This window comes from Sapajus apella, unplaced genomic scaffold, assembly GCF_009761245.1.
Source record: "Sapajus apella isolate SASKATOON/1434 unplaced genomic scaffold, GSC_monkey_1.0 scaffold139, whole genome shotgun sequence".
NCBI lineage: Eukaryota > Metazoa > Chordata > Mammalia > Primates > Cebidae > Sapajus > Sapajus apella.
Window position 1 is genome coordinate 1,139,774 of NW_022437079.1, and position 21,740 is coordinate 1,161,513.

Sequence of the window (21,740 nt, forward strand, 5' to 3'; positions counted from 1 at the left end):
TATGAAGGAGGTTTGCCGCAAACACAGCAGAACAGCAACTCTGATTTGCAGGCGTTTTCGCACAGAGAGTTGCCAGAGGTCTCTGCTTTTCTCAGTTCAGGCTAAGCCTTTGGTAATGGTGCCTGCAGCACTTTGCAGTTTGATATTAAGCACAGAGAGAGGAAGGGGCTCCGGGCCTGCAAGGATTCCTCTGCTGCAGTTCCATTTGTAAACACGAGATGGCGCCCTGCGGAGGCCTGTTGAGATAGCCTTGGGACGTGTTTCCTAGGTGATAGCCTGCCAAGCCCAGCAACAGCAGATGCCCCAATAACCCGGAGTTAGAGATGAGATTGACATCCAATGTGTTTGTTATGCTGAATAGAGCTATCAAATGGTTGCATTTATTCATTCATGTCTATATGTGAATTTAAGAAAAAAATTTTTCCTTAAAGATGGAGCTTCACTCTGTCACCTCGGCTGGAGTGCAGTGGTGTGATTATAGCTCGCTGCAATCTCCACCTCCTGGCTTTACATGATCCTCCTGCTTCGGCCTCCCAAAATGTTGGGATTACAGGAGTGAACCACTGTGCCTAGCGGAAAAATCTGTAAGTAGCATTTAATCTATGTATTTTGGAGTCAGATGGCCCTGGGTTTTAATCTTGGCTCTGCAACTTACTAGCTGTCTGACCTGCCAAGTTCTGGGTCTTGAGTTCTTCCTCTGTGAAACAGTTAATAAGTCCTTTTACAAACTTTAAATGAGATGAGGTTTGTAGAATTCTCAGTGTGATCCCTGGCACATACTAGATGTTCAGTAAATATTCATTTTTCCCTTTTAAAAATCCTTATGGCTGGGTGCGGTGTCTCCTGCCTGTAATCCCATTGCTTTGGGAGGTCAAGGCAGATCATGAGGTCAGGAGTTCGAGACCAGCCTGGCCAATATGGTGAAACTAAAAAAAAATACAAAAAGTTAGCCAGGTGTGGTGGCGCGTGCCTGTAGTCCCAACTACTCAGGAGGCTGAGGCAGCGGAATCGCTTGAATCCGGGAGGCGGAGGTTGCAGTGAGCCGAGATGATGCCACTGCACTCTGGACTGGGTGACAGAGCGAGACTCCATCTCAAAAAAAAAAAAAAGTCCTTATATCACCTTACATACTTAGGATGAAGTAACGGATCCTTTACACTCATTGCTTTCTATTTTATTTTATAACTTTTTCTGTTTATAAGTATTAAGTATTATTGCTACTTAATCTAGTCTGGGGAACTCTTTGAGGGCAGGACTTGTCTGATTTTTCTCCATCTTCAGCACCCAGCTCAATGCTAGCTATATAGCGGAAGTTCAATAAATATTCAATGAAGACATAATGAATGAATCCAGTTTATATGGGGACATTCCCCCAACTCCCCCACCCAGTGTCCTCTTACTGGACCACAGAAAAAGCAGAGTTATTCATAGAAAAAATCTTGGGTATTTTTTGCTTGAAACACACAACAGGGAAAATCTGATAAAACCTGAACTGTTACTGTTAGACTCCAGAGATGTGTCAGCCTGCATGTGCCATCTGCAGAGTGGCTAGAACAGCAAACTTCCAGGCTGGGTGGGGCGGCTCATGCCTGTAAACCCAGCACTTTGGGAGGCCAAGGCGAGTAGGTATCACTTGAGGTCAGGAGTTTGAGACCAGCCTGGCAAACGTGGCAAAACCCTAAAATACAAAATTTACTAAAAATACAAAAATTAGCTGGGTGTGGCGGTGCCTGTCTGTAATCCCAGCTACTTGGGCAGCTGAGGCATGAGAATCGCTTGAACCTGGGAGGCAGAGGTTGCAGCAAGCCGAGATTGCATCACTGCCCTCCAGCCTGGTTTGAGACTGAGAGTCCGTCTCCAAAGAAAAAAAAAAAAAGAAAGGAACTTTCCAGGCAGACTTGCCTGGCTGTGGAGGGGAGTGCAGCCCCTCAGGGTAGACACAGGATCTCCTGTTATGGGCAGGAGCCAGCAGCCGGGACTGGCTTGGCTGGCAGAGACGGAATCAGGACAGAAAGGATACGTGGGCTGGTTTTGCCCTCCCTCGGTTTGGAGTCATGACAGCCCCTCTGTTAGACAGGGCGTGCCTGGGATTGGAAGGGTCGCTGCATTTCCTTAGGATGGCCAGCCCAGCTGGGTGGGAAAGTGGGAGCCACCCACTTTGCCTCAGGTTAAGGGAAGACCTCCTGAGCAGGACCCCACACTATGAACAGTCCATGCAACTGAGACATGAGGAGATGCTTTGTGCGCAGTCCATGGAGTCTCCAAACCACGACACTGAGCCCTCCCGCTTCTCCAACGCGATCAAAGTGCCACCAAACGCAAGGCTGGCAATGAACCAGGGAGAAACCACCTCTGACCACGAACTCCTCTGTATCTGGACAAAGACCCACGCTGGAGACTCAGCTCTAGGCAGAGAGGCTTTGCCTTGGAGGCCTCCTTCATGTCTCCAGCTTGGCCAAGAATATGAATCCTCTCCTGTTTCTTGTCTATGGCTTTTGACTTTATTTATATGATAGGTCAAGTGATTTGAGAAATGGGAAGTGGGAATAGAAGATTCTGGAAACTCCCCAAACTGTTCTGATGCTGGAGTGGTGTGGCTGTTGAAGCTGTCTGTTGTAGAAGATGGAGATGGGGATACCAAAGATGACAAAAGAAGGGAGTTTCCTGTGGAAGGTACCTTTAATTAAACAGGATGGATGCCTCCCAAGAGTACCATAAAACAAAGGTTGTAAAGACACTCAAATTCCATGGAACTTCTATTTTATTTTATTTATTTATTTTTATTTTTATAAAGACAGGGTTTCACCATGTTGGCCAGGCTGGTCTTGAACTCCTGACCTCAGGTGATCTGCCCGCCTCGGCCTCCCAAAGTGCTGAGATTACAGGCGTGAGCCACCACCCCCAGCCGGAACTTCTATTTTATAAAAACTTTATCAGGGAAAATTTTTAAAATACACAAAATGGAGAGATGTTTACCAACTTCCTTCCCAAAGTGAGAAACACAGCCACTAAAGCTGTTGGGCCTCATATCCAGAATGTGCGTGCTGGATATAATGGAATTGTTTTTGCTGTGTTATTAAAATTACAAATCTAGGGCAGGACGCGGTGGCTCACGCCTATAATCCCAGCGCTTTGGGAGGCCGAGGCGGGTGGATCACAAGGTCAGGAGATCAAGACCATGGTGAAACCTCTTCTCTATTAAAAAAATACAAAAAAAATAGCCGGGTGTGGTGGTGTGCTCCTGTAATCCCAGCTACTCGGGGGGCTAGGGCAGGAGAATTGCTTGAACCTGGGAGGTAGAGATTGCAGTAAGCTGAGATTGTGCCACTGCACTCCTGCCTGGCGACAGGGTGAAACACTGTCTCAAAAATAAATAAATAAAATAAAATTACAAATCTTGAGGGAGGGCTCTAATTGGCTTTGGTGGGGTCAGATACTATAACCTGGGGGTTAAAAGTTTTGTGGCAAACTTGATACTTACAATTGAAACCTTATGAGTGGAGTCAGTGAGTGGAAAATTTCTCAGAAAAAAGGGAAGTGTTGTTTCTAAAAGAAAGGAAGCCTGCAGGGTAGACAGACCATACATGTCCATTACAATAGCAGATCAGTAAAGATCAATTTTTCTTTACCAAGGGCAGGACTTCCTTTACAGCTGGTGTAATAGTTTGGATTACTCAGTAAATACTCACTGCCCTCCCTCTAGAGGACCGGCCGTGTGATTTGCTTTGTCCAAGGCATGTGTTAACAGATGTGGCACAAGCAGAGGCCTGAAATGAGCTTCCGTGGCTGGGGTTGCTTGTGCCTCTGCCATCCCCGTGAGAAAAGTACATCCCATGGAGAAAAGTGTATCTCACTAGTCCCACAGGATGAGCGCCACGGGGAGCACAGCAAGCCCCGCTAACCCGCAGCCCTGCAGCTCGGAGCAGAATTGCCCCAGCCCATCCAGCAAGCTGGTGGGCAGGATGCTGAATGATTATTGGTGTATGACGCTGAGTTTTGGGGAAGTTTATTGTGCAGCATTATTGTAGCAATGTCAACTGATACTTGTGACACACTTTCAACATTGAATAGTTGTGTAAATAAAACATGCATACGTGAATGTTCACAGACACTTTATTCATAACAGCCAAAAGTTGTAAACAACCCAAATGTTCATCAACAGGAGAATGGATAAACACATAGAGGTATATTCACACAATGGAATACATCACTCAGTTATAAAGAACAGATTACTGATGTATTGAACAACACCAATGAATCTCAAAATCATCACGCTAAGTAAAAGAAGCTAGACAGAGAAAGAGTACATGGTGGTTGATTTTACTTGTATGAAATACTTTTTTTTTGAGACTGGCGAGTGCAGTGGTGTGATCTCAGCTCACTGCAACCTCTGCTTCCAGGTTCAAGGGATCCTCCTGCCTCAGCCTCCCAAGTAGCTGAGATTACAGGCGCATGCCACCATGCACGGCTAATTTTTGTATTTTTTGTAGAGACAGGATTTCACCATGTTGGCCAAGCTGGTCTTGAACTCCTGGCCCCAAGCAACCCATCCACCTCAGCCTCCCAAAGTGCGGGGATTACATGTGTGAGCCACAGTGCCTGGCCAATTCATATGAAATTCTAGGATAGGGAAAAATGAATCTATTGTGATGACAAGCAGATCAATGGTTGCTTGCGGCCAAGGGTGGTAAGAAATTGACTGCAAGCCCAGAGCGGTGGCTCATGCCTGTCAACCCAGCACTTTGGGAGGGTGAGGTGGGTGGAACACCTGAGGACCAGAGTTCAAGACCAGCCTGGCCTATATGCTGAAACCCTGTCTCTACTAAAAATTAAAAAAATTAGCCAGGCATGGGGGTGCGTACCTGTAATCCCAACTACTTAGGGGGCTGAGGCAGGAGAATCACTTGAGCCCCAGAGGCAGAGGTTGCAGTGAGCTGAGATTGCACCACTGCACTTCAGCCTGGGCAACAGAGCGAGACTTCATCTAAAAAAAAATTGTCTGCAAAGGTGCATAAAGATATAAGGGCACATTTTGTGGTGGTAGGAATGTTTTATATTTTGGTAGGGATGTATACATTTGTATTTACAATTGTCAAAACTTATCAAAGTCACTGGTCAAGTACAGTGGCTCGCTTTGCGCCTGTAATCCCAGCACTCTGGAAGGCCAAGGTGGGTATATCCCTTTGGTTCAGGAGTTCGATACCAGCCTGGGCAACATGGCAAAGCCCTGATTCTCCAAAACAAAACAGAAACCAAAATACCATGCCCCCAAAGTCATCAAAGTATAGACTTAAAGAGAGTGGATTTTATTTTTGGAAATTACACCTCAATAAAATTGATTTTACAAAATAATCTCTGCTATTCCTGATTCCAATTTCCCCAGAAACAAGGGAACTTGTTTAGAAATAGGACTGTCCAGGCCGGGCACGGTGGCGCATGCCTGTGATTCCAGCACTTTGGGAGGCAGAGGCAGGCAGATCACCTGAGGTCAGGGGTTCGAGACCAGCCTGGACAACATGGTGAAACCTTGTCGCGACCGAAAATACAAAAACTAGCTGAGCCCTACGTGGTTGTGCATGCTTGTAGTCCAAGCTCCTTGGGAGGCTGAGGCACAAGAATTGCTTGAACCCAGGAGGCAGAGGTTGCAGTGAGCAGAGATGGCGCCACTGCACTTTAGGCTGGGTGATAGAGTGAGACTCAGTCTTAAAAAACAAAAGAAAAGAAAAGAAAGAAATAGGATTGTCTAAATAAGCTTCCTAAAATTCAGATCTAACCATGTGACTCTCTTGCTTAAAACCCTTCAAAAGTTCCTTTTAGTTTTCAAAGTCAGTTCTGAACTTCTGATCCAGTACAGAAGGCTGCTACAACTGGAATTCTGCTCCCCTTTTACAACTTATCCACAGCCCCAGAGTCTACATTTCAGCTTCCTTAGAAGCAGAGTTCATGATCCTGCACACCTGCACAGATGCTGTGCCGCCTGCATAGCGGCATTCTATTAGTCCCAGTTTGTACGTCAGCCTCATCTACAAGGCCTCTCTTGTCCCCTAGGCTGAACTTCATGTCATTTTGTATTGTGGCTCTTAATACTTCTGCAGGTGAATTTTCTGGTGGTACATGTGACACCGCCGTTGTCCCGTGAGCAAAATGCAATCCCCGTGTATATATCCCTGGAGCCCAGTGCAGGGTGTTACATGCAGTGGTGCTCAGTAAAGTTGGCTGAGCAGCGGGCTGAGTGAGCAGCTGCACTTTGCTTTTTGGTGCATTCTGACGCCTTGACTCTCCCAGAGAACTGCCGTCCAGGGGCCCAGTTTTGCTTGCTGTCACTTCTGCTTCTTTGGTTTGTGTTGAATCTTCTGCTGTTCCATTCTGAGCAGTGGAAAGTCCAAGGCCTTCTGCTCAAATTACTTAAAGGTCCTATTCAAATAGGCTTTTCTCTTGTACTTCCCCCCAGATGTCATTTAGGGAAAGAAAAGAAAATTTTGCTTTTGCTTTGCAGGGTAAAAATGAAGAGAAACACTAATTTAGCTTCAGCTACGGTATCAGCCTGATTATGAAACAGGGCATTTGTGGAATACTCAACATTACCGGCAATGTTAATAATAGAATCCAGTCAGCATTCATCATGTGCTTAGCATATGGCAGTGCAGTCACTATGCCTTCTGAGGGAATCAACGAGAAATCAGACAGCCCTCTTCCTAGGAGAGCTGCCAGTCTGGAGTCCAGGAAAGAGTATAAAACAGCATAATGCCTACAGTATAAAATACACCATGAGACCTGCCATTACACAGGCACAAATCCCTTGGGGACACAGATCAAGAGGTTTTTTCTTGGCCAGGGTGAACAGAGAAGGCTTTATTTGACTGGGCTTTGGAGATGGAGAAGGTTTAAAGACACAGGAATGAAAGGCAAGAGCCATTTCAGTTAGAGACAACAGGAAGAATATTGATGGTGTCAGGGAAGGCACTGGCAAGAGACTGGAGTGGGGTGAGATTGGGTTGACCTGGGAGGCTGAGTCAGAGCACGGAGAGCCTTTTAGGAATCTGAGCTCCTCTTCATGGGCAGTGAGAAGCCTTTGGAGGACCCTGAGCTGATTACTGGAAGGACCAGTGGATAGTAAAGTCAGATTCCCAGAGGGTAAGGCAAGGCTGTGCTGATCACACACCTGCATGCACAAGTCTGCCAGAGGGGATGGGGAAGGACAAATTAGTGACTTGGTGACAGTTGCACCATCTGTAACTCTACCTCCCCTCTGGCTTCCTTTCCCCCACTCTTTCCTCCTGTCTCCTTTGTGTTCTCTACAACCTCAGTCTAAACATTCTGCCCCACTAGGCAGGCTTTGTGACACTTCTTTACTTCCCTCCCTGCCTCTCTGCTCTTTTGGTTCACAACTAGTCACTCTTTCAAGCCCTCTTAAGCCTTGTTCCCAAATATAACCGGAAAATTAGAGGGAAATCCTGCTGACATGGATCCTGTGCTTGTAGAATTTCCTGGAAATTCAGCTCCTCAGATGAAAACCCACTGAATGAAGCCTTGTCACACTGGGCCTCTGGCTTTTCTTGATAGGCTGGGGGACTTTCCTCCATTGTGTGTTCTGGGCTAGGACCCAAGGGGGACAACCGGAGGACATGCAGGTGGCTTCTTCTGCCTATTTTCCCCCCTCCCCTTTGTGTTACAATTGTGTCACTACTGAAGCTCGCTCTCCCCTACAATTTGCCCTGGTCCAGGCCTTGGAATAGGGAAATAGCCATGATAAGCTCCGAGAAGCTAAACAGCATACAAGGGTGCGAGTTCCCATGAGTCACCTCCTCTGAAGCAGCCAAAAACCCAGCCAACTTCAGGTTCCGCCTTTGGAGAAAGGAGAAGTTGACCTCAGTAGTTCTCCCGGAAGTCACAAACCTTGTCTTGTAGCTTGGGATCCTCTGGGCACTCATCAGCCAGGGTGGCTTCAGGGTTCTTCCCTCTTATTCCTCATCAAGACTTACCTGGTTAGGGTGTCAGCCATTGCTTCTGTTCCCTGGTCAGAGGAGAGCCAAGCCCCAGCTGTTTGGATCATTCCTGCTAAACCCCAGAAATCCTGGAGCAGAGACCAATCATTCATTCCTATTGAGTCCTGTCGAAGTTTAGGTTCATAAGCAAAATACATGATGACTGTTTTAAGCCACTAATTCTGAGGAACTTAGTTACCAAAGCCATGGATAACTGGAACATATGTGTATAAATGTGGCAATTTATGTAAGTACAATGAATATTCATGAGGTTGTAGTTCACATAGATGTATATGATAAGAAGTCCAAAGCACCTGACAAATGGGAGTAATTGTTAGTTACTAGGATGCTTCATATTGTTATTTTCATAAAAAAACACTAGGAGTTTCCTCAGTCCTAGCCAGGACTTTTCACTTCTTCAGTAAAAGCTTCTAGATGAAGCCAGCACAGAGAGAACCTTGGTTGGGCCGTCAGTGCTTGTTGAGTGTGAACAGATTTGGCCAATCATCTTCCATCATCACCCTCTTTCCCAGCCGGCTTTTCTGCCTACGATAGATCAGCGTCACATGTGCATTTTCCAGAACCTCCCAGTTGTAAGGCTGCAAACCTGGCTCCAGGGCCTGAGCAAGGGTTCCATGGAGGGTCTCTGCATTTGGGGCCAGGGCAGTGACCTGCTTTAATTATTCCCTTATGCAGTTCCTTTGACTGCCTATAATATGGCATAGGTCCTCCTACACTGAAAGTCCTTTGAAGGCAAGAATTTTTATCTTCAGCGTCTAACACAGTCCCCGGTACATAGTAGCAGTTTAGTGTATGTTTATGGATAACTAGATACACATACAGTTTCCAGACACTGCACCTTCTGGTTGACTTGTTCAGAATGGATTTGGGGTGGACTCCTAATTTCATACAAAATTCCACACGTTAGCAGAGCAGCTCAGAGGATGGGGAACCATCAGCTGGTCTTCATGGGTCTGCATGCTAGACCCTGCTGAATGCAGACTTAGATTGTGGTGGCACTGAGGAAAGATAGCCCCCATGTCTTCACACTTGGTCCACGGTCAGCTACTTAGCTCTGACCCACTTTCCTCTATGCCACCCCATGCTAGTCCTTTTGCATTTCATATAAAAGAAAGAATTTTCTTTTTTTGGAAAGAACTGTGTCTTCTCTCTCCTCTCTATCCTTGAAAAGTGATAATTGGGAAGCTCCCCAAAAGTAACTAAAACAGGCCACAGTATGTAAGAATCTTTATTTTTTATTATTTTTATTTATGTATTTTTTTTGAGATGGAGTTTTGTTCTTGTTGCACAGGCTGGAATGTAGTCGCATGATCTCGGCTCACTGAAACCTCCGCCTCCTGGGTTCAAGCAATTCTGCCTCAGCTTCCTGAGTAGCTGGGATTATAGGTGCCTACCACCACGTCCGGCTAATTTTTGTAGTGAGATGCAGTTTCACCATGTTGGCCAGGCTGGTCTCAAACTCCTTACTGCCCACAATATGTAAGAATTTTTTTTTTTCAGATGGAGTCTTGCACTGTCGCCCAGGCTGGAGTGCAATGGTGCGATCTCAGCTTGTTGCAATCTCTGCCACCTGGGTTCAAGCAATTCTCCTGCCTCAGCCTCCTGAGTAGCTGGGGCTACAGGCACGCACCACCACACCCAGCTAATTTTTTTGTATTTTTAGTAGAGACAGAGTTTCACCATGTTGGCCTGGATGATTTCGATCTCCTGACCTCGTGATCTGCCCGCATCGGCCTCCCAAAGTGCTGGGGTTACAGGCGTGAGCCACTGCACCAGGTCAATATGTAAGAATTTTTAAAGCAAATCCTTTTTGTATATGGAAGACTAGAAATATAAAGCCCTAGCCAGGTACGGTGGCTCACGCCTGTAATTCCAGCACTTTGGGAGGCCGAGGAGGGCGGATCACTTGAGGTCAGAAGTTCAAGACCAGCCTGGCCAACATGGTGAAACCCTGTCTCTACTAAAACTACAAAAATTAGCCATGTGTGGTCTTGGGTGCCTGTAATCTCAGCTACTTGGGAGGCTGAGGCAGGAGAATCACTTGAACTCGGGAGGCAGAGATTACAGCAAGTGGAGATCCCACCATTGCACTCCAGCCTGGGTAACAAAAGCGAAAACAAAAAACAAAAATAAACACACAAAAAAGCATCCTGAGGTCAGGGTCTATCTTTTTTCTATCTCCACCCATTGCCCAACCCAGGACCCAGTGAAGGCAGGTAGTTGATCTTTGTTGAATATCTGTATGCTCCTTTGTTCTGTATAACAAATGCCTAAATAATTGCCTAATTTTTGTATCTTCTTTTTTAAGTAGAGATGAGGTTTTACCATGTTGGCCAGGCTGGTCTCGATCTCCTGACTTCAAGTGATCTGCCTGCCTCGGCCTCTCAGTGTTGGGATTACAGGCATGAGCCACTGCATCCAGCCAAGAATGCTTAATTGTAATTTTAAAACCACATGCTTCTATTATTACTGCTATTTATTATTATTATTTTTTGTGACAGGGTCTCACTCTGTCACCCAGACTAGAGTGCATTGGCATGATCTTGGCCCACCACAACTTCCACCTCCTGGGTTCAAGCGATTCTCCTGCCTCAGCCTCCTGAGTAGCTGGGATTATAGGTGCACGCCACTACTGCCTGGCTAATTTTTGTATTTTTATTAAAGACAGGGTTTCACCATGCTGGCCAGGCTGGTCTTGAATTCCTGACCTCAAATGATCCACCCGCCTCAGCTTCTCAAAGTGCTGGGATTACAGGTATGAGCCACTGTGCCCGGCCACTTCTTTTATTTTTAGAGAAATGTTCAGCACCAAGGAAATGTAATGGGGGAGAGAAAAGTCAATCTTCCCATCCTTTCCGTGGTTCTTATGATGCTCAAAGATGATTTAAGGAGGGAAGGCAGCCTGCTCTTGGCTTCATGCTCCTGTGAGCCAACAGGCACAGTTTAGGAGGCATGGGAGAACTTTCCCAGGAGAAATCCCAGAGGAGAAGTAGCTTGACCATATATCTGTATGCTCCTTTGTTCTCTGCAGTTCTATACCTCTCAGTCTGCATACTCCAAAACTATGCCACAAAAGGGTTAGCTGTCTTAACAGATTTACTGGGGTAAATTCCTGTGAGGGAAAAGAGGAAGGGAGGCAGAAGAGACTACAGAGCTGTCAGAACACAGTGCAGGACTGACCTCTGCAGAGGAGGGAAGAAGGAATATGGGGTAGGAAGTCTCCCATGACAGTGGAGTCGAAGGAAGTTTCAGCAAAGTCCATGGGGAGTCACTGAACCAAAGTTACCTGTCAAAGGAAGTTGACTTGCAGGAACTGGTCTTAAGGTTCCTGTTTTGCTTAGTCATTGGCTGGGAACAGCCTGTAGGATGTGTGGCCTCAGTGCAAAAATGTGGCAGATTCAAGGCATCTTGGCTGGGGCCCTTGGTCAATTCAACTCCCACAGGAGGTCTGAAAGGTGCATTTTCATGGCTGCCACCCTATTAATGAGCATTCTAAGCAGCATCTCTCCTTTACTACTTAATCCTATGGTGATAGTTCAGAAATACAAGTTATACATGAATCCTTTTTCCTGTTTGCAGGTGGTCATAGACAAGATACAAAGAATCAAAGTCACTCCATGTGTGGATAGAAAAAAAAGTAAATTCAATTTCTCCATGGACCATGAATTGCCTCCTTTTTCTTCCACCCACTGTAAAACTTTTCTGAGAATTGCGGCCGTAGCTAAATAAAATGAGATTTGCATTTCACTTACAAAGTTGTACCCCTTGCTAGGTAAAGAATTTGGGAGGCCAAATTCTTCATTAGTCCACGAAAGAACAATGGGGAACTAGCTTTGATTAGGCACCTACATTTTACCAGGCATGGTGATAGAGGCTTTACGTAGATCATCTCTTTGAACTTCACCTCAACCCTCTGAGGTCAACATGTGTTGCCTCATTTTACAAATTAAGCACAGACCAGGGCACGTACTGAGTAAAGAAAGAGGGATTTGGCTGAGACTGAGTCTAGGTCCTCTGACTGTAGGTCCGGTGCTCTTTCTGGTCCTGCAATTTCTAATCCACACATTGGATAGTTTACCTGGGTTAAAAGTATCAATTAAGTCAGGTTTAAAGCAGGATTTTTTCTCTTTTCTTTTTTCTTCTCTCTCTCTCCCTCCCTCTCTCTCTCTCTCCCTCTCCCTCTCCTCTCTCTCTCTCTCCCCTCTCTCTCTCTCTTTTTTTTTTTTTGACAGGGTTTTTCACTCTTGTTGCCCAGGCTGGAGGGTAATGGCGTGATCTCGGCTCACTGCAACCTCCACCTCCGGGTTCAAGGATTCTTCTGTCTCAGTCTCCCGAATAGCTGGGACTACATGACGCCTGGCTAACTTTGTACTTTTAGTAGAGGCTGGGTTTCACCATGTTGGTCAGGCTGGACTTGACTCCTGGCCTCAGGTGATCCTCCTGCCTCGGCCTCCCAAAGTGTTGGGATTACAGGCGTGAGCCAGTGCGCCCAGCCAGGACTTTGTTTACCATCAGAAATTCTAGAGTAGGTGAAAGGTGAAGACCAAAGAAAGTATTTTCTTCTTCCCTCTCAGTATCATCCTTACTCAATTACAAATGATCAAGGGTGGTACTGTCAGAGCCACCTCAAGATGCCCTGTTCTCCATCACCCAGGCTGTTCTGTAGTCTCCATCCCATAATATCCTTACTCCGGTTTACCCCCTGGACGGCATTTAAGACTTCTTGAATTTGAAATTCACAAAACCATTTCAGTGGCATTTAGTGCCTTCGCAGCGTTCTGCAACTACCACCTTGGTCTAGCTGAAAACATTTTCATCATGCAAAAGAAAACCTGGTACCCACTGAGCAGTTATGTCTCCCTCATCCTCAGCCCCTGGCAACCACCATCTTGCTTTCTGTCTCTAGGGCCTTAACTATTCCGGATATTTCATAGAAATAGAATCACATAATATATGACCTTTTCTGTTTGGCTTCTATTAGCCTAATGTTTCTGAGGTTCATTCCTGTTGAAGCATGTTATCAGTGCTTCATTCCTTTTTTTGGATGCATAGTGTTCCATAATTTACTTATCCATTTGTCTGTTGATCAACATTTGTGTCCACCTCTTGGCTATTGTGAATAGTGCTGTCATGTACATTCCTAGGTAAGTATTTGAGTATCTATTTTCACTTCTTTTGGGGGTATATACCTATGAATGGAATTGCTGGGTCTTTTGATAATTCTGTATTTAACTTTTTGAGAAGTTGCCAACCTTTTCATAGAGGTTGCCCCATTTCACATTCCCACCTGCAACGTACAAGGATTCTAATTTCTCCACACCCTGCACTTAAGACTTGTAAAGCTGAATTAATCACAGGATGAGGAAGTGGCCTCTCCGAAACATTTTCCTCTTTCACATTTTAAACTTTCTCTTTCATGCACGACATTAAACAGCCTACGCATGAAAGTGACCAGGAGGAAGGATACTACAAGGTGATGCAAACAGAAATTCCACCATCCTCCACGTGTCATCATGTGTCATAACTCAGCCAAGCTCAGTGAGCATTCTCGTCAAATTGCCTCAACAGCTTCAAGGTGAGCCAGCTCAAGACTTTGCTCTCCACCAGGCAGAAGATGACAGACAGTGAATTTGGATATATTCACAATCTAACTCAGGACTATCTGTGGTACGTCCTGCAGATACCACAATCTGGAACGGGTCCAAGCAAAACGTCCAGAGTGCTACAAAAGGTTGCATTCTCAGTCCAAAAAGAAGTTGAAAAGAGTCTGAAGCCATGCTTGGACAATGTTAATATTGTGTCCATAGATAATGCCAGAACGATATTCAGTCAAGTGATGGAAACGGAATTTGAAGATGGCATTATTAACTGGGGAAGAATTGTAACCATATTTGCATTTGAAGGTATTCTCATCAAGAAACTTCTACGAGAGCAAATTGCCCCGGATGTGGATACTTACAAGGAGATTTCGTATTTTGTTGCTGAGTACATAATGAATAACACAGGAGAATGGATAAGACAAAACGGAGGCTGGGTATGTGTGATGGAAAATTCTTCATTGTTCTTTACTGTGAAATAGAAATCGAGAACGTCCTTGCTAATTAAAACAACAACAAAACATTTACCCAAGAATACTATTTTCCTTGGGTGGTTTGAGTTAATTTTTAAAATAAAATTCTAGCTTCTGGCTTATTTCCAATGAATGCTTGAACTTGAATTTTATAGTTGGAAAGCACTTGTGTTTCCAGTTTTTATTTTTAACAGTATAAATTACAGTGGTGAGGCTTGGGCACTAATAAAGCTCCTCTCTCATGCAGCTTCAGAATCAGCAGTGCTCACATGTAATCTAGTACTTAGCTTTGGTAAGGTTGTCCTGATGGTACAGATAGTGAGGACATTTCTACAATCAGTACAGAAAGAGTTGCTATTAGATGCTGTTATTTTTAGGTATTTATGAGGTTGCAAAAGGCAGGTGTACATTTTTTAAAGTTCTTGCTTACAAATTGATGTTTTTCAGTTTACTAATACATAACAAATTGATATTGATAATATATAACAAATTGTTACTAACAAATTCTGGGCTGTTGAGGTTTGTTGATTAAAACATAATGTACTGTACCACCAGCAAGAACCTTTATCTAAGAATTTTCAAATAAAAACTCACTTTATTAACAGTGCCTCAAAAAGCCAAGACTGTGTAGGGGCCTTTGTTGAAACATGTTGGTAAAAAGCCTGACACATCTGGATGTATATGCTTTCCTTTATATCCCAATATAATTAATGATTATTTTTTAAAGCCCTTAAATCTCCATGGATCCTCTCTCAAACCCCTAATTCCTGGCCTTCACCTCTCCCAAGAGGTAACCACTGTTATCAATTATTTTGCATGCAAAACATATATACCCATAGAAAATAATCAATACTTCTTTGTAAAAAAACTTTTGTAAAAAAAAGTTTTATGTAAAATGTACGTGTGCTTATGTTTTACATAACACACGTTATACCATATAACACATAAAACATATAACACATATACTTTTTTACATATACACATAAATTTTTTACATATAATATACATTTTGCATACATATGTTTACATGTGTATATGTAAAAATAGTATATGGCACTAATTCTGCAACTTTTTTTTTTACTCAGAGCTATTTAAAATAGTATTATTAAGAGTGCTGTGTATATTCTTTGTATGTAAATACTGTAGAGTATTTGGCCATTTCCAGTTGATAGCTGTTGAGGTTATTTCGAGTTTGCTATCACACACAATGCTTTATTGGCTATCATTTTATATATATGTTCCCTTGCGCATGTGTGTATGTTTCTAGGGTGGATGTTGGGTTATAAATTCTGGGTTATGGTGTATATACATTTTTTAATTAACTAGTTCCTTGCCCTCCAGAGTGTGTCTACCAAGTCTAGCAAGTGACACTCCCCTCAGCAGGTTGTTAGAGTATCCAACACTACCCCCACCCCAGCTGACTAACATTAGGTTGTTGCAACTTGTCATAATTTCCTTCATTTGTTGGGCTAAAAGAATAGAGTTTATCTTGTTTTAATTCTCATTTTCTTTTTTGAGATGGAGTCTCACATTGTCACCCAGGCTGTAGTGCAGTGGCGCGATCTTGGCTCACTGCAATCTCTGCCTCCTGGGTTCAAGCAATTCTCCTGCCTCAACCTCCCAAGTAGCTGGGATTGCAGGTGTGTGCGGCCACACCTGGCTAATTTTTTTGTATTTTTAGTAGAGACGGGAGTTTCACCATGTTGGCCAGGATGGTCTTGATCTCCAGACCTCATGATCTGCCTGCCTCAGCCTCCCAAAGTGCCAGGATTACAGGCGTGAGCCACCATGCTCGGCCTAATTCTCATTTTCTTGATTTCTAGTAAGGTGAAATATGTTTTTCCATTTTGAGCATCTTTTCATATATTAATGGATCATTCGTAAGTATTACGCAGGGAATTGCCTGTTTACATCCTTTGCCCATTTTCCTATTGTCTTTTTCTTATTGATTTGTAGGAATTCTTTGAATATTATGGATACAAATTATTATTATTATTTAAATTATTTGAGGGAGAGTTTCACTCTTGTTGCCCAGGCTGGAGTGCAATGGCGTGATCTCAGCTCACTGCAACCTCTGCTTCCTGGGTTCAAGCGATTCTCCTGCCTCAGCCTCCCAAGTAGCTGGGATTACAGGCATGTGCCACTACATCCAGATAATTTTGTATTTTTAGTAGAAATGTGATTTCACCATGTTGGTCAGGCTGGTCTCGAACTCCTGACCTTGCGTGATCCTCCCCTCAGCCTCCCAACGTGCTGGGATTATAGGTGTGAGCCAAATTATTTTTATATATGTGGCAGATATCTTTAATTTTGCTGATTATCCTTTAAAGCTAGCGATGCCTTTGGTCATTACAAACGTTTACAACTTTGTCGTAATCGAATTTATTGATCTTTTACTTGATGCCTTTTTTATTTTGTTCAAGGTCTTCCTGCATGATAGACCTTACTGCAGCTACTCCCCTTTCTCAATCATCTTGTTCCTGGAACTTAGTTCTTTCTAACTCAGCGTGACTGAGGCTGGGCGAAGCATGTGAACTGTTTTGTCATGTTTCCTTCTGATTGGCTGTGGGAGGCTATACTGAAGGACTGGTGGAAATTTCAGCTGCACTGTGTACATTTCAGGTGAAGATAAATGTTCTCTAGCACAGAAGACCACATATGAGCCTGTAGAGAAATACTCTACTAGTTTGCAGGCTCTATGTGGGCTTGGACTGTATTCCCAAAGCCTAGCATAGAACTTGGAACACACAGACGGTGAATGCATGTTACTTAAAAATTTAACTTCGTCACAATAAAATTTGTGAACTCCTGGAACTCATTGTTAGCAAAGTATGGAATTGTCTCTGAGAATTTCTCGCAGTGCCCTCATTTTTGGAGGGTGATACAGACGTAAACAGGTGTAGATACAATACACACATTGCCCACACACGCACACACTCAGCCTTTCTAATGTTTCCAAGGTCTTTTTTTTTTTTTTTTTTTAAACACCTGAACAGTTCAGGTTGTAGAAATGAAACAAATACTCTAAGATGTCATTTCAGCTCAGATGAGACATTGGTTCTGTGCATGACAGGCAGAGCTTTTTTGTCAGTGCAAACTGGCATGGGAAAGCTGTTACCTTCTTTTCATAGTGATGTTGACAAATCTGCTCAAATGAATGAATTTACTCTTGAATGATTCATTTCAGAGGAAATGGCACAGTCTCATGCTTATGCTAGTAGAGTCAGTGGCCCAGAAGAAGAGGAAAGAGTAGAGGAGGCACTCTCAACTATATTAAGATGAGAATACCAGTTTCTCACTTTCTACCTGCCTGAAAAAACTCTCAAGAAATCACTGATCATAAAACACACAGTCTATAATTTAATTAAAGTTTAAAAATGCCCAGAGACTTTATGAAAACTTTGAATTACGAATGCAGTATGTGCCAGGCATGGTGGCTCACCCCTGTAATCCCAGTGCTTTGGGAGGCCAAGGTGGGCAGATCACCTGAGGTCAAGAGTTTGAGACCAGCCTGGCTAAGATGGTGAAACCCCATCTCTACTAAATATACAAAATTAGCAGGGCGTAGTGACGGGTGCCTAGAATCCCAGCTACTTGGGAGGCTGAGGCAGGAGAATCACTTGAACCTGGGAGGCAGAGGTTGCAGTGAGCCATTGCACTCCAGCCTGGGTGACAGAATGACTGTCTCAAAACAACAACAACAACAACAGAATGTGAGCACAGCATAGATGTTCAGAGCACCAACTCAGAATCAGATCAACCTGGCTTCATTTTTGGACTCGAATGCTTACTACCTGTGTGAATTGCACAAGTTGCTTAACTTCCCTAAGCCTTGTTTCGTCATCTGTAAAAACAGGAAAATATTGCAACCTATGTCCTGGGACTGGTATAAGGATTAAATCAGTTAATATATGCAAAGCACTTGGAACAATTCCTGAAAATGAGTACTCAATACAAGTTTAGGATTGTTGCTGTCGGTAGTAGTATTACCTAGCTTCCACTGAGTGAATCTGACTACATTTAGTCTCCATAAATTGTATGATCAAATATAGTTAGATATTAATTATCATGTAAAACAGATCCCCTAATGGGAAGAAACAAGACTGGTTTATCAGTAATGGGACTCCTAATCTCTTTCCCTGTTCTCTTTCTCCGTTTTATCAGCCTGTCTTGCCTGCCTTTCTGCCTGCCTGCCTGTTTTCCTGCCTTCTTTTGTTTGTGGCGTCTCATCTTTCTTTTTCTTTTCTTCCACATTTACCGTGATTTCCTCCTGTCCCCTCTACTAATTTGAAGGGCTGAGAAAGGATGGGCTCTCACAAGATCTGATAGGGAAGCTAGTGCCATTTGGCTACCTTCTGCATTCATGAGGAAAGGATGGCTCTTAAAAACCATTAGGGCCGCATGCGGTGGCTCACGCCTGTAATCCTAGCACTTTGAGGGGCCGAGGTGGGTGGATCACCTGAGGTCAGGAGTTCAAGACCAGCCTGGCCATCATGGTGAAACCCCACCTTAAAAACAAACAAACAAACAAAAAAACATTACAATGGTCTTGAGGCGAAACTCCTGTCTTCCCTTGAGATCACCCTTCCTTTTGAACCAGGTGGCTCTTTCTCCCTCTTCAGTGAGGCATTCTCCTCTGTATATGCGGGGGGAATAGAAAGAATGCTTGGCTCTCAGCTCCACCTGGGAGAAATCATGTCTACTAAATGCATCACTGTATACCTCATACATAGGACCTATCGCATAGAAGGTGACAACAAATATTTGCTGATGAAATGATTCAATGAAGCAACACTGGAACTGGAGATTTGAACTCTGGATATACTTACTCAAGGATATACTAGAGGTATAACCTTGGGTAAGTTACTGAGGTACATTGAGACTCAGATTCCTTATATAATGTATGTAATAATATGATAGGATGTATGATAACTTATTATATCTATAATATTTAATGAAAACAGTATTACCTACCTTTAAAGGAAATCTAAATGATTATAAAACACGTTTTGTAATAAAGTGCTTTGCAAACTATCAAATACTATGCAACCATGAGGGTTATGTGGGAAATTCCAGGAAGTTTAAATATGTAATTCTTAGCTCTTCTGAAAGTAGATGTACAGTCAGAGTTGGTGCTTTCCAAGTAACCACAATTTTAAACCTTGGGTCATACAGTTAGGCCAAGAGGGTTTTTTTTTTCTTTGTTATCCTGTTACTCTAAATAATAGCCTGGTCAATTTGAGGCCAAATAAATGGGTACACAGAGACATGGAGATGATTAAGCGTTCACTTTTTCAAAGGCATTTCCGAAAGGTATAAAGATCTAGCAGTGAGGTAACACCATCTTAAGGATTCATATATGTCCTTTGATTAAGTAAATTCGGGGGCCAAATTCTTCTATTTCTTTTGAATTTTTACTTGAGATTTTAAAATCATTTAGTGAAAAATAAATGACCCTCAAGTCAGGCAGAAATGCATGATGCTGACACAGGACTGAGAGAAAGCACCCCTCCTGAGGCCCCGTCAAGCTCTCCAAGGGCCAGTTCTCTACCCTGGGAGTCAGCCTGGACTCCTGCCTCTCACAGTCCACATCCGCCCATCAGACATCCTCCCGGCTGCCCCTTTGAAATGCTGTAATCCCCTGGGCATCTAGGCCACCTTCTCTCTCACTTGACTCTGTGGGTAGCCTCCTGGTAGACTTCATGGTTCCATCCTTTATCTGCTATAATTTCTTCTACACATAGCAGCCACAGCGATATTTTTAAAACTTCAATTAGATCATGTCTTGGCCTAATCATAACTCCAAGCTGCCCCTTCACCCTGGGAACAAAAGCACGAAATTCTGACTGTGGTACTCAAAGCCCTACATAATCTAGCCTCTAACTGCCTCTCGAATCTCATTTTCTATGAACTCTTCCATGTTCTCATAGCTCCAGCCTCCTTGGATAAGCTGAGCACATCCCACCCTCAAGGCCTCTGCACTTGCTGTTCCCTCTGCCTGGAATAATTTTCCACTGGAAGTCGGCCTGACTTCCCCCTTTTTGCTTAGCTCTCCATTCCAAGGTTGCCTCCTCAGAGAAGTCTTCCTTGATCACCCCATCTGAGAAAGTACCACTGCTGCTCTCTGTCTCCCTACCCAACTTTATTGCCTTCCTAATAGTTTTCATGACTGGACATTCCATTGTATATATATTTACTTATCTGTTTACTGTCTGTGTCTGCATGAGAATATCGGCTTAGTGAGGGCAGGGATCCTATATGCTTTGTTCACCGCTGTGTTTCCAGTGCTGTAAATGCTGCCTGGCATGTGACCAATGCTCAATGAATATTTCCTGAATAAATAAATAGTCTTTAGAGAAGTGGGAGTAACATCACAGTATCTGCCGGTATCTTTTTTGTTTTTGTTTTTTGAAACAGGGTTTTATTCTGTCACCCAGGCTGGAGTGCAATGGCACGATCTTGGCTCACTGCACCCTCAATCTACAGGGCTCAAGCAATTCTCCTACCTCAGCCTCCCAAAGTGCTAGGATTACAGGCTTGAGCCACCGCACCTGGCTGCCTGTATCTTTAAAAATTCTGAGGTTCTAAGAGGATGGAGGCAGCAAACCACACTGACATGTATGTACCTATGCAACAATCCAGCATGTTCTTCACATGTACCCCAGAACTTAAAATGCAATAAAATATATATTTAAAAAAAAATTCTGAGGTTCTGATTTTCTTTGCATTAGTTATACAGCATATCATTTTATGCTTCAGGCTTCCTTGAAACCAAGGTAGGTGAATTTAACAAACTATCACTCTTCTTAGAAATAATAAGGCCTGAACAATTCTTATTTACTACTACATTACTGATAGGATATTGAATCCTTATTTGTATATTTATTTTTATATAATGGTTTTAAGATACAAATAGCATCATTAAAGAAAATATATTTGAAAATAACATTTTTGAAAGGAAGAAAAATTACTCCCATGACCCTAACATATCCACATGCAGACATTATATGAAATTATAATTAGGGTATACAGAAGAGTTTTTTCGTGTGACATTATATTATAAATATTTTCAACACTGTCTCACATATTTCATGTTAGCATTAGACATTAATTTTTAATCTCTACAGAATATTCTATTAATTTATTATACCATAATTTACTTAACCAATTCCCAATTGTTAGACAATTCTTTTTTTTTTTTTTTGAGTTTTCCCCTTTTAGATATAATGCTTCAATACTGAAGCATTGGTGTTTCTCTGGTGCCCCCTACCCTCCAATATTTTAGAAGACTGCCTCATGATAAATTTCTAATAGTGGAATGACTGGTTTATAAGATACGTGTGTAATTACAATACTCTAGCATATTGGAAAACATATTTTCTTTCCAAAAGTATTATATCAATGGAACAATGTCACAACAAACTTATCAACATGGGTGGTACTATTAATAATTTTGAGGGTGGGCCGGGCGCGGTGGCTCAAGCCTGTAATCCCAGCACTTTGGGAAGCTGAGGCGGGTGGATCACGAGGTCAAGAGATCGAGACCATCCTGGTCAACATGGTGAAACCCCATCTCTACTAAAATACAAAAAATTAGCTGGGCATGGTGGCGCGTGCCTGTAATCCCAGCTAATTTTTTGTATTTTAGTAGAGATGGGGTTTCA

General features: G+C 43.2%; 2 protein-coding genes and 1 long non-coding RNA gene across 3 annotated transcripts in view; 1 reads left to right on the forward strand and 2 right to left on the reverse strand.

Moving 5' to 3' along the window:
- Positions 1-5,784: 5,784 nt before the first annotated feature.
- On the reverse strand, positions 5,785-12,172 carry LOC116540343. The gene is made up of 2 exons (XR_004264402.1): positions 11,293-12,172; positions 5,785-8,110 (listed from the first exon to the last, which is right to left on the reverse strand). It is a non-coding gene; the product is annotated as an uncharacterized LOC116540343 (long non-coding RNA).
- A 1,122-nt stretch (positions 12,173-13,294) lies between these two features.
- Positions 13,295-21,740, forward strand: part of BCL2A1 (BCL2 related protein A1) — an 11,082-nt gene continuing 2,636 nt past the window's right edge. The window contains 1 exon segment of the mRNA XM_032263896.1: positions 13,295-14,040. Within this exon segment, the coding sequence (XP_032119787.1) occupies positions 13,621-14,040 (420 nt within the window). The 5' untranslated portion in view covers positions 13,295-13,620.
- LOC116540393 (translation initiation factor IF-2-like) overlaps positions 18,303-21,740 on the reverse strand; it is a 19,945-nt gene continuing 16,507 nt past the window's right edge. Inside the window, exon 2 of the mRNA XM_032263895.1 lies at positions 18,303-19,896. The gene's annotated coding sequence lies outside the window, so the exon portion shown is untranslated. The remainder of the gene's footprint in view (positions 19,897-21,740) is intronic.